At 34.7% G+C, this 18,161-nt stretch overlaps 1 protein-coding gene across 4 annotated transcripts in view; it reads right to left on the reverse strand.

Annotated features, from left to right (window-relative positions):
* LOC150107481 (nucleolar transcription factor 1-A-like) overlaps nt 1-18,161 on the reverse strand; it is a 554,391-nt gene that overhangs the window by 159,545 nt on the left and 376,685 nt on the right. For all 4 annotated transcript variants that reach the window (XM_090391894.1, XM_090391895.1, XM_090391896.1 and 1 more), the window contains exon 12: nt 13,056-13,120. In XM_090391894.1, coding sequence (XP_090248020.1) covers nt 13,056-13,120 — 65 coding nt within the window. The remainder of the gene's footprint in view (nt 1-13,055; nt 13,121-18,161) is intronic.

Raw genomic sequence — 18,161 nt, forward strand, 5'->3', positions numbered from 1 at the left:
AGTCTTTATTTGAGTTGTGAGTCAGCAGTTAGAATTGAAGGAAGTACAGGAAGATGGTTTAATGTTAAATCTGGTGTGAGACAAGGATGTACATTATCCCCTCTGTTATTCATTATCTATATGGATCACATTATGAAGGAATGTGGTATTAAACCTGATATCAAAATTGGAGATGTTAATGTCAGCTCTTTGCTTTATGCGGATGATGTTATACTTCTAAATAAATCCGCTACAAGTCTGCAAGATTCTCTGACTAAATTGAATAGCTGTTGTAATAGATATGGTATGAAGCTCAGCAATAAAAAGACAAAGACAATGAAAATAGGCAGAATCATTGAAAATGTCAACTGTGTTGTGAATGGAGAACCTGTGGAACAAGTAAAACATTTCAGCTACTTAGGCACAATTTTTACTGAAGATGGTAAACTAAATATAGAAATAGACAACAGAATCAGCAAAGCTGGTATCGTGGGAAGTCAATTGAATAAATTCATATGGAATAAGAAAGAAATTAGTCGGAACACTAAATTAGCTGTATACAAGACTGTGTTCAAACCAATTTTAACTTATGGATCTGAGAGCTGGGTCAGAAGTAAAACACTTGACCAAAGACTAGAGACCGCAGATATGAGAGTCCTGAGAAAGATTAGAGGCGTGAACAGATGGCATCAATGGCAATATCATATTAAAAATGAGGATATTAGGAAAGAACTTGACATTGTCAGCATCCAGGAATGCGTTAGCAGAGCTAATCTCAGATGGTATGGTCACTTAAATAGAATGGGAGAGGAAAGATTAGCAAAACAAGTGTTCTCTACCAGGTTGGCAGGAAAACGACCCAGAGGAAGACCAAGATATAGGTGGATTGATATGGTACAAAGTGCCTTAGACGATAGAAATATAAGATCTGATAATGTTGGAGTCTTGACAAGTAACAGACTGATTTGGAGGAAAATTGTAGATAGGAAGTTAGTAATGATGTAATTTTTTCATGTAGTACTGTCATATCCTGTACACCCCTTGAGGGTACATGGCAGGAATTTGATGATGATGATGATGATGATAAAAAAATATCTAAAATCTTTATTTAAATTTGGTCTAGCTACTCACTGATGAAGCCTCAAAAAAGGCTGAAACCGGTCTGGGTAGTGACCTCCCACCATAATGTAATAACAGCATACATTTCCTAGGAAATGTGTTTTTACATTATGGAAAATACCTAAGAAAAGTTTTTACATTATGGAAAATACCTAAGAATAGCGATCAGAACTTTACCAACTTTGCTGCGAGTTCTCCGGTATTGTACTACGTACTAGGGTCACTTGCATTAGCTCACGCTAGTGGTCACCGATACTTTATAGTTTACTATATTCGGCATGAAACTCTCTGATTCCAATCTTTGAGTTTCTTATTCGGTTTTAAAACAATGTGGGATTTAATATCCCCTTAAGTTTAATAATGTTTATATCGCCGAAACGAAGCCTATTGGCTCTTTATATATAAGTAACTTAATGGTTGCACTTTTTTGAAAACTCGTATAGCAGAGTATATAAGTTCTTTTCGCTATACCCTTTGGTATCTATTTGGTCTAGCTACTCACTGATGAAGCCTCAAAAAAGGCTGAAACCAGTCTGGGTAGTGACCTCCCACCATAATGTAATAACAGCATACATTTCCTAGGAAATGTGTTTTTACATTATGGAAAATACCTAAGAATAGTGATCAGAACTTTACCGACTTTGCTGCGAGTTCTCCGGTATTGTACTACGTACTAGGGTCACTTGCATTAGCTCACACTAGTGGTTGCCGATACTTTATAGTTTACTATATTCGGCAGTGAAACTCTCTGATTCCAATCTTTGAGTTTCTTATTCGGTTTTAAAACAATGTGGGATTTAATATCCCCTTAATTTAAATAATATTTATATCGTCAAAATGAAGCCTATTAGCTCTTTATATTTAAGTAACCTAAAATCATGTTTGATTAGAATAAGTACTAAATTGTTACTTTATAAGACTCTGATAAGGCCTATACTTAAATATGCATCTGAAACATGGACAATGTCTATAAGAGATGAAGAAGCCTTTGGAATTCTTGAAAGAAAAATCCCACAAAGTATTTTTAGTAGTATTCAAATAGATGGAATATGACAAAGAAGGTCAAACCTTGAACTATATTGTGCCTATAAAGAAATAGACATTGTGAAATTTATCAAAATTCAACAAATGAAATGAGCAGGACACATAGTATGAATGTGTGATGAAAGAAATTCCAAAAAACTATTCTCACATAAACCAACAGGAATTCGACCTCGAATTCCCATTGGCTTATGTGAGGAAGGCCAAAACTATGATGGATTGACAATGTTGATAGAGACGTTTGAAAACCAAAAATTACCAAAAAAAAAAAGGACAGAATGGAAAAAGCTCCTTGCGAAAACCAGGAACCATACAGGGCTGTCAAGCCACCTGAAGAAGAAGAATGTAAGTTTCCAAGAGGAAAATCCCAGCTAATTCCAAACGAGACTTAGGTAAATTACTTTCAACTGAAAACTCCGTATATAGGTTCTTTCTTGTATGAATACTCAGATGTTGATTTTCACTCGTGTATGTTTAATAGAGATAACACACATCTAGAATTATAATTACTAACTTTATTTAGCTAATAAATTACTGCATTAATATTTAACTTTGGTCACCACATCATCTTAATGAACAAAAAGAAATACAACTACGCATGTGTATACAGGCACACTAGAAGAATAACAAATACAGATGGAGTATGAAAGGCAGGATCCTACAGTCCTAATGAGTGCAGTGATGGAAACTGGCTGAGTTGGATAAAGGAAATGTCAACATAATTCTGTTGAATTTTGCAAAGGCATTTGACAGAATACCACATAGAACTTGGTTACGCAAATTAGAACAAATGGGAATGGATATGACACTGGTTATGTTCCAACATAAAAATGTGCACAAATTCACATGGAGAGAAGAGGCAAGGAATAAGAAAAGTCTCATTGGCTATGTTATTGTTGATAGTGATGTTTTCTCCCTGGTGCAGGACACCAGAGTGTACAGAGGATTTGAAATTGAAAGTGATCACTATTTAGTCTTGAGCAGAATAAAATTGAATTTCATATTGAAAAGAATAACATGTAAGAAAGTTTTAAAGCAAATAAAAGTTGAGCAGCTCTCAGATGTGAACTGTAGACTAAAATACACAAAGATTATTGAAGAAAAAATGAAACAGTTTGAGAACAGGAATCAAAACCTTGGAGATTCAGTGGCAAGCCTTGAAGAAAGCCCCGATTGATTCAGCTAGAGAGGCATGTGGTGAAGTTTTCTGCAAGGATAGAAAAATTAGAACTCCATCATGGTGGACACAGGAAGTTAAAGAGGCAGTGAAGGAAAAGAAGAAAGCATATCAAAAGTTCCTGGCAAATAAGACAGCATGTGCTCTTAGAGAATACAGAGACAAATGTAAGAATGCTAAACACTGTGTAAAACTAGCTAAACAAACGTCATGGGAGGACTTTGGAGAATATAGAAAATAAATATCAAGAAGGTGGCAAAATTTTCTGGAGGTTGTTGAAGAAGCATAGGAATGGAGGGAAGAGTGCTGTAAAAGGAGTTAGAAATGATAAAGGTGACATGAAAACGGGAGAAAAAGATATCCTTGAAGTATGGAGTAATTACTTTGAAAAACTGCTAAATGAAACAAGAAATGATGACAGCACAGTGGTAAAAAACACTGACCAGGCATACAGTCAGGAATACATATCCATATACTTGAAGTAGAAAAAGCCATCAAAGGCTTGAAATGTGAAAAGGCAGCAGGAGTAGATGATATTCGACCAGAAATGCTAAAGTATGGTGGAATAAGAGTCTTACAATGGCTGCACTGCATAGTTCAGAAAGCCTGGACAGAGGGATGAATTCCCGATGATTGGAGTAGAGCTCTCCTAGTACCCATATATAAAAAGGGAAATAAAACCGAATGTGAGAATTACAGAGGTATTTCCTAACTGAATGTTCCTGGCAAGATCTATGCAAGTATACTTGAGAAACGGTTGAGAAGAATTGTGGAAGAAAAGCTTGGTGAAGAACAAGCTAGATTCAGGCCAAATAGAGGCTGTCAGGGTCAGATATTCACTTGACAACAAATAGTCGAGAAAGCCTGGGAATATAACAAAGATCTGTATTTAAGTTTTGTCGATTTGGAAAAGGCATATGACAAGGTGCCAAGAGAGAAGCTATTCAATACGCTACAGTTATATGGTGTCAATGGAGCATTATATCAAACAATACTTAGTCTTTATTTGAATTGTAAGTAAGCAGTTAGAATTGAAGGAAGTACAGGAAGAAGGTTTAATATTAAATCTGGTGTCAGACAAGGATGTACATTATCCCCTCTGTTATTCAATATCTATATGGATCACATTATGAAGGAAAGTGGTATTAAACATGATATCAAAATTGGAGATGTTAATCAGCTCTTGCTTTATGTGGAAGATGTTATACTTCTAAATAAATCTGCTACAAGTCTGCAAGATTCTCTGACTAAACTGAATAACTGTTGTAATAGATATGGTATGAAGGTCAGCAATAAAAAGACAAAGACAATGAAAATAGGCAGAATCATTGAAAATGTCAACTGTGTTGTGAATGGAGAAACTGTGGAACAAGTAAAACATTTCAGCTACTTAGTCACGATTTTTACTGAAGATGGTAAATTAAATATAGAAATAGACAACAGAATCAGCAAAGCTGGTATGGTGGGAAGTCAATTGAATAAGAGAGAAATTAGTCAGAACACTAAATTAGCTGTATAAAAGACAGTGTTCAAACCAGTTTTAACTTATGGATCTGAGAGGTGGGTCAGGAGTAAAACACTTGATCAAAGACTAGAAACTGCAGATATGAGAGTCCTGAGGAAGATTATAGGCATGAACAGATGGCATCAATGGCAATATCATATTGAAAATGAAGATATTAGGAAAGAACTTGACAGTGTCAACATCCAGGAATGCGTTAGCAGAGCTAATCTCAGGTGGTATGGTCACTTAAACAGAATGGGCGAAGAAAGATTAGCAAAACGAGTGTTCTCTGCCAGGTTGGCAGCAAAATGACCCAGAGGAAGATCAAGATATAGGTGGATTGATAGGTTACAAAGTGCCTTAGATGATAGAAATATAAGATCTTATAATGTTGGAGTCTTGACAAGTAACAGACTGATTTGGATGAAAATTGTAGATAGGAAGCTAGTAATGATGTAATTTTTTTTCATGTAGTACTATCATATCCTGTACACCTCTTGAGGGTACATGGCAGGAATTTGATGATGATGATCAATTGTTATTGATCAAATCAATAATGATTGATTTTGCCTGACCTCTAGTGAAAAAAAAAAAAAAAAAAACTATTACATCAAAGCTATATTCTATTTATAACATTGTCAGAAAACAAATTTATATGAACAGTTTTAATACAACAAGGTAGTGGCCAAATCCGTAATTTAAGAAGAGTGTTACATTAGAGTCATGAACGTGGATTGCTTAGTCTTAATTAAAATTAACACTTAGACCAAAAGGTTAAGCGGGGTAGAATGTGTCATCTGTATTCTTGGGATTTCAAATAACCATTATTGTTATCATTAGCTGTGATGTAAACAACAGGTGACTTTCCAGTCAATTCTATGTAAAGCATTCAGAGCATGATCAGAAAGACCAGATTTGCCATAGTTGTTAAATTTAATATACCATTTATGTTCCTTTTTTTCTGATAGGAATTCTGCGTCCTTTCAGCTATATAGGACAAATTACATGTGCATTGAATACAGTATACTCCAGGTTCAGTCAGTGGAGGAAGTGGATCCTTGGATGAGTTGAATAAGTTTTTTAATTTTGCAGTAGGTTTAAAGATGGCATTAAGGTTGCATTTCTCTAGTATTCTGTTTATTTTATCTGATATACTATTAACATATTGAATGGCTACAGTTTTATTGTAATCTAGTTTATTTTGTTTTTAAGTGGAGTCTTGTGAAGAATTTTGTTGATAGTATTTTGACTGTAGCCATTTTTCAGAAAGGTATTGCTGGTAACTTTTAAATCATGTTTAAGTGCTTGTTCACTGGAGCAAATCTTCAAAGCCCTGATTTTTACTGTATTAATGACACGTAGTTTTTGTGTTGGTGGTGGCAGGAGTTAACGTGTATATATATATATTGGCCAATATGTGTAGGCTAACAGTAAACAGTGAAAGAAAGACTGCCTGAAGGAAGAATACACTGTGACAAGTGTATCTAGAAAAGGAAGTGAGTTCTGACTTTCAATTTCAATTGTAAATTATATGTGTTTGTGTTGTTTGTTTAGGTAGCAGAGGAAAGTGTCTAATGTCTGGCAGCCATGGGATCAGATAGCGGAAACATAGTCAACAAATCTAAGCCAGACTTTGGGTCTTAAGGGAGAGGAATCTTAGAGAATGTTGCTAAGATGTTCCATGTAAAAGTTAGCAATTTTGTAGGTAACAAAGATTTTACCACACTAAATAGCCAGACTGTAGTACATGGGCAAAGAGCATTGTGATATTGGCAGGCATTTGTCTGTAAAAGAAGAATTGTATCAATGATTGGGACATTTGTGAAAAGTGCAGGGACATCAAAACTGACTAATAAATCACTTTTCTTTAGTGTGATGTCTTTAATTTTGTTTACAAAATGTTGTATTTTTTTCATAAAGGAAGGGGAATGACCAACCAACTACTTGAGTGTTGATGCTAGTTTCTTGGCTAGATGATAATTGGGGTTGCCAATGCCCTCAACTATCGGCCGAAGCAGATTCTGCTTGTGAATCTTGGGCAAACCATAAATTCTCGGGGAACAAGCACAGTTTGGAAGTAGCTTTTTAATTGTATCCATGGGCCAGGATGTGACTGATTTAAGTAATTTTTCTGTTTTCTTTTTAATCTGATTAGTTGGGTTATAGTTTACAAGTTGATAGATGCTGTTGTCTTGAGATTAATTGATTCATTTTTTCTAGGTAAGTTGTTCAGTTTAAAATAACATGGGCACCGTCTTTATCAGCTCTAGTGATTAAGATGTCCTGATTTGCTTTTAAAAATTTCCCAGCTGCCAATTCAGATTTCATTAGGATACTAGTTATTGTAGTAATATTTAAAATGTTTGAGGTTTCTAAATGTATTTTATCAGCTATGGTGATTGGAAAACATCCTATGCTTCTTTCAATACAGTATATAAAATCCAATTTGTTGACAGTGCTGGGTGCCTGAGCAAAGTTTAAGCCTTTACTAAATAGCAAGAGTTCATTATTGTTCAGGGCATGGCTAGAAAGGTTAATCAGATGACTGTTCATTGAAGGAGTTGGTGGCTCCTGTTATCACTTAATTCTGGTTGGTTGTTATTATCCTCTCTTGTTTGTGGTGGTGGTTGGCTGTTTTTGTTATCATTGGCTCGTGGTTGGCTGTTTACATTCAATGATGAGAAATTTAAATTTCTCCGTTGGCTATTTGAATATTCCTGATCTTTAAATCTAAGGAATTATGGATTTGGCCACTATCTTGTTGTATTAAAACTATCTATATGAATTTGTTCTCTGACAATGTTATAAATAGAATATAGCTTTGATGTAGTAGTTTTTTTTTCCATTAGAGGTCAGGCCAGTAGCATAACAATTGATCAAATCATTGTCACTTTGGCTTACTGTTAGAAATGTAACGTAGCTTGTCTTTGTGTGTGTGTGTATATATATATATATATATATATATGTATACTCCAGATGATAACAATAATATGAAGGTCAAAACATAGGGAAATTAAAATAATTATTCCTAACACGGTTGTGGTCTCCATAATTTTACTAAAATGAATGCTAATTACCATGCAACACTTAAAGGATGTTTCCATATTTCAGGTTTTTGATGCCTTTTTCTACTTCAAGTATGGATATGTATTCCTGACTGCATTCCTGTTCTACCAGTGAAACAAAAGTCATTATTATTATTCTACTGTTCTACTACCGCAACGACACTGGTTGTTTCATTTAGAAGTCTTTACAAGTAATTATTCCAAACATCTAGAATATCTATATTTTCAGTTTTCATGTCACTTTTATCATCTCTGATTCCTTTTACAGCACTTTTCCCTCCATTTCTAAACTCTTTCAATAGCCTCCAAAATGTTTTGCCATCTTCCTGATATTTATTTTCTATATTCTTACCAAAGACTTCCCATGTAGTATGCCCTCCCACGATGAGTCCTTGAACTCCCCTGAAGGTGTCATATAATAATAATAATGATTTTTGTTTCACTAGTTTCACACAGTACTTCATTTTCTTACATTGTTCTCTGTATTCTCTAAGAGCATAAGCTGAATTACTTGCCAAGAACTTTCCATATGCTTTCTTCTTTTTCTTGACTGCATCTTTAATTTCCTGAGTCCACCATACAGTTCTTATTTTTCTATCCTTGCAGACAAGTTCACCACATGCTTCTCTGGCTAAATCAATCAATGTTTTCTTTAGGGTTTGTCATTGAATCTTCAAAGTTTGGTTCTTGTTTAAACTTTTTCATTTTTTCTTCAATGCTGTCTGTATATTTGAGTGTACAGTTCACCTCTGAAAGCTGCTCAACTTTGATTTGTTTGAAAACTTTCTTAAACAGTCTTCTTTTCAATATGAAAATCAATTTTATCCTGCGCAACACTAAATGGTGATCACTTCTATTTCAAGTCCTCTGTATACTCTTGCATCCTGAACTAACAATAAGATAGTCAATGAGACTTTTCATTCCTTGCATCTTCTCTCCCTGTGAATTTGTATACATTTTTATGTTAGAACATGGTGTTAGTAATAGCCAGTCCATGTCCTGTGCAGAAATCTAGCAGGTACTTACCATTATTATTATTAGCTTTGCTCTTTCTCCAAATTTTCCCAAAACATTTATATATATCTGGTAATCATTTCCTGCTCTGCTGTTTAGATCCCCAACAAGGACCAACCTTTCTGTTCTCATTGCAAGCTACATTGTTTTATGCCTCAAAAAATTCCTCCATTTCTTCCTTGGTAAAATCTTCTATGCGACCATAAGCACAAAACAGTCCAGTTCCCCATTTTGATATTTGCTAACATTACTCTACTTGATATTGCCTACCATTTAAGAAGATTATCCTCATATTTAGTATTGAATATTATAACTACTCCCTCTTTTCCCTGATTTTATTGCCCATTTTTGTCTCCTTTGTTTCAGTCACACCTATTATGTTGATCTGGTACTTAACCAATTCTTCTGTTAGTTCCATTTTTTTCCCCCCATTGATTCTTCTTACATTGATAGTACCAATTTTTGAACTCTGCTGATGTTGAGTTGGGATGTGTTCTGAGATTTCTTCCAGTAGCTGACTTTTCACTGTTCACCCTGGTTCCTTGGCAAAAACAAGGGAGCCTTGTTCGACCAGGGTATGCCTCAGCCGGCATGAAATTCTATCATTTATACCATCATTTTACATTGTGATTTAAACCAATAAGAATACAATTTGGTCAGCTAAATCCCAAATGCCAGCCCATCCTTGCTTGTTCGATATACGGGTATATACCTAAAATGATGTACCACCACGAGATTGGTCAAACTGGTCATTAGGTCAGTTCTCTGCATTCCTTAAAAGGATACATAGTGGTCTCCACTCAGTTATACAGCTTTGACCATCCCTGATGATAATAATATCAAAATAACAGTCTCCTATTTTAGGTAAAGTGAGGAAGCTGGATTTGTTCATATTTTGTGAATGTTGTAAAGTGTGGCAGATTCTAAAAATAATCTCTCCAATTCATGTCTGCTCCTGTATAAAAGAGATGTTTTGTTCTATTGGATTCAGTGATTCATGTCCATAGCTTTGTTTGTTTTTGGGTTTAATGGCTAAAGAATAGCTATGGTCATACTGTGGAAAAAACACATGTATAATTAAGGGGCTTATAAGTCTAAAAATTATATATATAAAAGTCGAAATAACAAGAAAAAAAATCATAAATGAAATAATTCAACAATTCTTAGAATTATACTATTTAATAAATAAGTAAGAGGGATCTCCTTCTTTTTCTCAAAAAGTGTTGAAAAAACAAATGTGAAAGAAGAGTATAAAATGGATACAAAAAGTATTAAAAAAATATTAAAATTCATAAAATGTACATAAATCTGAGTTTCTTTTTTTTTTTAAAAAAAAAAAACATTTACAATAACTTAAACTAAAAAATATATACGTTAGATAAGGTGGTAAAGGTTAATACTCTGTAAGAACTTAAAAACAGGATTAACAGTTGATGAGTGAGTCTAATAAAATCTGACTAAGTGTATGGGGCTCAGACAGATTATAAAAAATGGCTAAAATAATGACTGCTCTTGTTGGCAAAACAAGGGCAGTCTATTAAAATATGAGTGATGGATAGTCCAGAGACACAACACTCACAATAAATATGTCATCACCCCTCAGAAGGAAGGAGTGGATGGGATGGCAATGACTTATGCAGAGCCAAGCAAGAGCAACTTCCTCTGTTCACACCCAGCACATGCTAGACTGTCATAATTTAATGTCAGGCTTAATTTGGTAGAGTTAATTATTTGTATTTCAGTTCCAGGAGTGCTGCCACTGGCATAGAAGTTTTTTTGTCTAATAATATGCTGGTGATCTGTGTGTGGTACAAGCAGGCAGTGGATGTTGGAGAAATATCACCAGGAAGCTTATGTGTTCAGGCTGGGGGAACAGGAGCCAACACTTTGAAACCTGCAGCCCATGCCCTAGTGTACTCTTGTGCAGAATACTGTGCTCCAGTGTGGTATTTAAGTCATCATGTCAGCAAGGTCGATCGACATGCAACTTAACAATACCATGAGAACCAACATGGGTTGCATAAAGTCTACACCTGTTGAGTAGCCACCAACACTTTCTAGCATCATACCACCAGGTTCCACCAGGCATAAGGAGAAAAGCTGCTGTTAACAGAGAGTGGATAAAATGTATGGGGAAATAACAACTTATCCATCCATGAGGATCTCCAAAATCTACAATCTATTCGCTTTAAGGTCCTGTGACCCAATCTGGAAAAATCAGCAACCAGATACATATTCTCCTGAAACTGAATAGAAGAATTGCTAGATTACTTCAACAATAAAAAATGGATACCTTATTACAGACCCCACAATTGAGCCCCCCCATCCCCTTGCCTTTAACCTATGCAGATGGCAATGGAGCACACTCAACTGCCTGAAAACAGGCCCTGCCAGATGTGCTACCATGATGTACAAGTGAGGCCTGCATCAATCTCCAATATGTGATTGTGGTGCTGATCAACAGACCATCAATCATATTATTCAGGACTTCCTAATGCAGAGTGCACATCGATGGACCTGTTCCAGGCTACCCTGGATGCAATCCAAAAATGGATAAGAGACGATATTTGAACTTAAATTTGTGATTTTTAGCATATCATTTTAGTATATGTATATATATATATATATATATATTTATTTCTTCACTTTTCTATTTTTATCTTTCTATGTGCACAAACCCAACCCAGTTCTTCTCCTCTCACTTTCTCCTCTTTTTATAATCCCCTCTGGATTAATCTGATAAAATCCTCTCACTAACTTAAATGTCTCTATCATATCACCTCTTTTCCTCCTATCCACCAAACTAATAGTTTCAGAAGCCAATCAGTGTAATCATTAAACAGAGCTCTCCCCCTCCCCAAGGAATGGTGATATTCTTTCACATTTGCTGCTATGCCAACTCGGATATTACATATTGCTGTTGTGCTGGAGTGAGTTAAAAAATATGAGTTTTGAACTATGTTATGGAATGTCAGTTTGTTTAAATCTTCTGTGAAAAATAAGTCTATTTATTTTGTTTTATTGCTATTTTTATTAGAATAATTAGTTTTTTACAATACATTGCTGATTTCTGCATTTTTTTTTTTTTACTGCATTTGATATATATCCTAATATTCTGATGAGAAGGAGTAGTGCAATAAAATAGTGCATGAAACAGCACAAGAACAAGAGTAGAGCAACAAAGAGAAATGCTGAATATTTCGAACAAGAGGGCATACCCCCCCCCCCAAATGAACAAAACCAAGCCAGTACCAAAACTAATGACAATATTAAAAATGAATTAACTTCTGAAATCTCAACACTAAAAAAATTATTAGATGATGATATTGGGAATTAGAAAAGTCAAGAGGCATTTAGGGAAGTATAAGAGGAACAAGAAATTTAAGCAGCAAAAGGAGAAACAACAGCATACTGAATCACGTAAGACATTATTGAGTAATGATAATCAGGTAAGTAGAACATAAAAAGAAGAATATGGTATGGTAATTCTATTATAAAATGGTATTTTGGGCCATGTTGCTAATTCAAGTTTTCTGGGTGTTAAAAACAAAAATTTAATTAATCAACTAATAAACAGAAAAGAAAAGTAAAAAAGATAGTAGTTCTCACAAGTATAAACAAATTAACCAGTAATAAATACATTATAAGAAAGGATTGCTGGAAGAAGCAAGAGTGAAGTATGAGAAAGTGAAAATTTATTAGTATATTTCCAAGATATGATAGCACTAAATTAAGAAGCACTATGATGGCAAACAACTCAATGTACAGACTGTGCAGAAGGAATGATTGTGAGTTTTTGAATGTGTGAAGAGAGTTTGAGGAAGGAATGAATTTATACAAGGACAAACTGAACCTGAATGCTTTTGGAATCAGATTTGCAGAGAAATTATTGATTGGTTGTCCTGATATCCCAGTGTATCAGGACTATTTTGAAAGTTTAAATTAGCCAGTGTTTCATGAAATCTTAATTGTGCTCTGGATATGGTATCCTTCTTGAATCCTTCAGGATATATATATATATATATATGTAAATTAATTTTTGGAAAATGATAGAAAGGATGATGTTAAAGTGATACACATTGAGCACTTTTATATTTGCCAGCTAACAATTATTGTTTATACAGTTAATAATGATTACTGCAATAAATTTAAATACCTGGTAGTAGGTGTGGTTTCTTCTGACTGTTTCTTTGCTTCCTCAGCCATTTTTTTATATTTTTCCTATTAGACAGAAACATGAATATCTATTAGTCCAATAGTTATACTTTACAATAATGTAAACATATTTATTTCAATAAAGTGAAATATACAGGAATACTGCTTCTACTGTTTATCCGACCACACTAGGAAAGCAATTTGCCATTCTTATAGTTGTAGAATCGAATAATTGAAGTACATTTACATGGTGCAGTACCAGAAGTGATTTTACATGCAAGGGTCGATTAATTGAAAACTCATTGTTTTGAAAGTTGGATAAATGATTAGTGTATTTCACACTTTGCTGAAACAATCTTTATGAATTTTTATTTTAAATGGAGTTACAATTTTAAAAATGAAAAACAGATAGCTAGCACTAGTTTTGAAGAAAATAATCAAAAATATAGTTTCCAGGTCATTTCATTTTCTATCTTTGCTAAATGTGTGTCTTTCAAGAACCTAGATAATGCTTGCTTGCTTGAGCTGATGAAATACTGGTGTGTAAATATCTAATTTAGTTACTAAATTATTCATTTTCATTCCTGTACCACACAGTTATTCTTCCAGAAAACATAAGTAATTGCAACACATAAGGAAATATATCTTATCCTTGTTTTTAAAGAGTTTCAACTGAAGCCTTTTTGAACTTTTCTTCAGTGATTATCACAAAAATATTTTTCAAAATACTAAAAGTTTATGAACAGTTTTCTAGTGAATTTCTTTCAGCATATCATTGTATCTATCTGTGGAGCTTAGCTGTAACTTTTCAGTAGTTTGTTATAGTGAGCACATTTGTTATTCATTATGTAGAATTATGGAGATAAACTCTGGTTTTAGAACAATTCTTAAAACTAAGATAAAACAACATGACATTTTAACATTTATATCAATGTCATCATCAGGACACACACACTGGGACAAAGCTAATCCCAGTATATTCTTGTAAGCTACAGCATAACTGCTCTGTCAATCAAGCCTTCCTAGCTTGACCTCTGGCGAGGGAAAGAAAGAAAGAATGAATGAACAAAATTTAAATAATAAATCTCATCTCATCTTTTTTCCCTCTTTTACCTTGCGGTGTCGAGGGGTTATTAATCAATGGACCGTTCACAGGATAAGGTGGTCAGCCCTATGCCCTAGTGTATCCTATGTCCATAGTGACATAGTCCATATTGGTGTTGAGTTCTCAAGGTCGGTTTGCCTGCTTTGCAGGATGAAAAATCCCAGATAAACTGGGGAGAAAAACCCTACTGTCCACGCCCAAGACAGGCTAACTTTGCTATGGCTGAGAAAGATCCTTAAGCTCCTCACATCAGCGACAGGAATCGAACCCAGGACACTCCTTTCCCGGGCATATGGTTGCGAGGCGCATAGCCACTCAGCTAACTGCACGGACCGGACCTTAAATAATAAAATAAAAAAATAATTATAAAACAATAATAATTAATCACTTAAATAAGTGGAACTACTCGTATATCAATTGTTTCTGATTAAATTCTCTACAGTCCTGTTATTTTTAGGTTATTTTATTGTTCCTTAATCACTAGATATAAATTGATCTAGATTGTCTTTCTGGAGTTCTTCCATTCCATTCTGTTCTATTCCTAGATGCTGCATGGCTGCAGATGAGTCTTCCAGACTCATGGAACTGTTAAGCCACCAATCTTGTTGAGACTATGATGATTATGATGGATTAGCATCTCACAGACTTCTTTCAATTTTCTGTCGTACTAAGTTTTGGATGACATAAGAACCGGGTGTCTTTCTAATCAATTCTGCAGCATGTTTGATTGAAGTGCATGAAGGGCCTGACTCTCTGTAATTAAGAAATTCAATGTATTGTTTGTGTTGTTCTTTCTTATTGGGATTGTATGTCCTGTTTCCCCCCCTACCCCTATGTAGGATGAATCACAGGTATACTGGAATTTGTATAACCATGGTTGGGCAGAAGGGGGGGGGGGGGTCTTTGTAGCAGCTGGGTAGGCTTTTTTTAATTTTCTGTGTGGTTTGAATGCCACCTTAACATTATGTTTTTGTAGCATTCTATTTTTTGAACATATATAGGTTGTGACTGGGATTTCTAGAGAGGATCCAGAGGAGAGTTACAAAAATTGTTCCAGATCTATGGGAATTCTCCTGATGGTCTGTGGGCTCCAAAAAAATAATCTGACAGGAAAAAAAAGAGGAGACTGATAGAAGCATAATAAGTTATTAGACGGGTTTAATAACTTTTTTATACTTTAATAACTGAGAGAAGACCTCCACATAGCCTTTAAAGGAATGCAGAGAACCAACCACGGCTTCTGACTTAATGTCCAATCCTCACCTTCTCATGGTGCACCCTGTTGGGTATCTACCTGATTACTAAACAAACGAGGATGGGCTGGCAATTTGGGATTTAGCTGACCAAATTGTATTCTTATTGGTTAAACCAAAATAAAAAATGATGGTACAACATGACAAAATTTCATGCCGGCTGGGGTGTCGCCTAGTTAAACAAGGCTCCCGTTGTTTTCACCATGGAACCAGGGTGAGCAGCGAAAAGTCAGCTAATGGAACAAATCTGAAAACACACCCAAACTCAACATCACCAGAGTTAAAGATCGGTACTATCAACATAAGAAGCCTGAATGGCAAAGAAATGGAGCTAGCTGAGGAATTAGATAAGTACCAGATCGACATAATAGGGTTGACTGAAACAAAAAAGACAAAAACTGGTGAGATCTTTCTGAGCAATAAATACAAAATGTTATATTCAGGCAATGACAGTCAAGAAAAAGAAGGAGTAGCCATAGTATTCAACACTAAATATGATGCTAATCTTCTTGAATGGCAGGCAGTCTCAAGTAGAGTGATGTGGGCAAATATGAGAATAGGGAACTGGACAATAAGACTTATTTGTGCCTATGGTCCCACAGAATGTTCTACTAAGGTAGAAGTGGAGGAATTTTTTCAGACTTTAGAAAGAGTAACTGACACAATGAAAAATTGGTCCTTGTTGGGGATCTAAATAGCAGAATAGGAAATGATTGTCAGATATACAAAAATATTTTGGGAAAATTTGGAGTAAAGAGCAAAGCTAATAATAATGGCAAATATCTGTTGGATTTCTGCTCAGGACATGGACTGGTTATTACTAACACAATGTTCCAACATAAAATGTGCACAAAATCACATGGAGAGAGGACGCAAGAAATAGAAAAGTCTCATTGACTATGTTATTGTTGATAGTGAAGTTTTCTCTCTAGTGCAGGGCACTAGAGTGTACAGAAGATTTGAAATTGGAAGTGATCAACATTTAGTCTTGAGAAGGATAAAATTGATTTTCATATTGAAAAAAATAACATGTAAGAAAGTTTTAAAGCGAATAAAAGTTGAGCAGCTCTCAGATGTGAACTGTAGACTAACATATAGAAAGATTATTGAAGAAAAAATGACAGAGTTTGAGAACAGGAACCAAACCTTGGAGAGTCAGTGGCAAGCCTTGAGAAAAACCCTGATTGATTCAGCCAGAGAGGCATGTGGTGACTGCAAGAATAGAAAAATCAGAACTCCATGATGGATACAGGAAGTTAAACAGGCAGTGAAAGAAAAGAAGAAAACATATGAAAAGTTCCTGGACAAATAAGTCAGCTTGTGCTTTTAGAGAATACAGAGACAAATGTAAGAAAGCTAAACACTGTGTAAAACTACCTATACAAAAGTCATGGGAAGACTTTGGTAAAAACATAGAAAATAAATATCAAGAAGGTGGCAAGATATTCTGGAGGTTATTGAAGCAGTAAAAGAAGTTAAAGATGATAAAGGTGACATGAAAAGTGGAGAAAAGATATCCTTTAAGTATGGAGTAATTACTTCGAAAAATTGCTAAATGAAACAATCAGTGACAGCATAGTGGTAAAAAATACTCAACAGGAATACATATCCATACTTGAAGTAGAAAAGGCCATCAAAAGACTGAAATGTGGAAAGGCAGCAGGAGTAGATGATATTCAACCAGAAATGCTAAAGTATGGAGGATAAAAGTCTTACCGTGGGTGCACGTCATAGTTCAAAAGGCCTCGACAAAGTGACGAATTCCAGATGATTGGAGTAAAGCTCTCATAGTACCCATATATAAAAAGGTAAATAAAACTTAATGTGAGAATTACAGAGGTATTTCTCTACTGAGTGTTCCTGGTAAGATATATGCAAGTATACTTGAGAAACGGTTGAGAAGGATTGTGGAAGAGAAGCTTGGTGAAGAACCAGATAGATTCAGGCAAAATAGAGGCTGTCAGGATCAGATTTTCACTTTACGACAAATAGTTGAGAATTCATGGAATATAACAAAGATCTGTATTTAAATTTTGTAGATCTGGAAGGAGGATGAGGAGGTAGAGAGAGTTTATGGTGATATAGAAAAGGGCTTGAAATGTAAAGACCCAAAAGACAATTATAATACAGGGCAATATGAATGCAAAAATCGAAAAAGGAAGGGAGGAAGATATTGTTGGGCTATATGGAGTGGGAGTGAGAAATGAAAGAGGAGATATGTTGTTGGATTTCTGTAGAAAACATGATTTGACAATTATGAACACTTGGTTTAAAAAACATCCAAGAAGATTGTATACGTGGAAAGCCCCAGGGGAGGATATAAATAATAGAAGGAATCAGATAGATTATGTTTTGATAAACAAAAGATATAGAAATAATATAAAAGATGTGACAGCATATCCAGGAGCAGACTGTAATATTGTCATCAACTATGATGAAAATTAAGTTAAAACAAAGTAATTACAAAGAAACAAAATAAATCATGGAATATAGAGCAGCTGAAAATACCAAATAATGCGAATAAATTTACAAAGAAAGTAAAGGAAGAAATGAAGGAGAGAAATATACAAGCAAGTGATAATGTAAGTGAAAAATGGAAGATTCTGAAGGAAAGCATAATTACTGCTACAGAATTGCATTTAGTTAAAAAAGAAGAGGAAAGAGAAAAGAAAAAAAACATGGATAGCAAAGTATTTCGAGAAAAATAACAAAAAGAAGAAAACTAGTTAATAGTAAAACAGAGGAGGAA

This window comes from Typopeltis vanoorti, chromosome 4 (assembly GCF_054136105.1).
Source record: "Typopeltis vanoorti isolate ZY-2024b chromosome 4, IOZ_Tvanoo_1.0, whole genome shotgun sequence".
Lineage (NCBI taxonomy): Eukaryota > Metazoa > Arthropoda > Arachnida > Uropygi > Thelyphonidae > Typopeltis > Typopeltis vanoorti.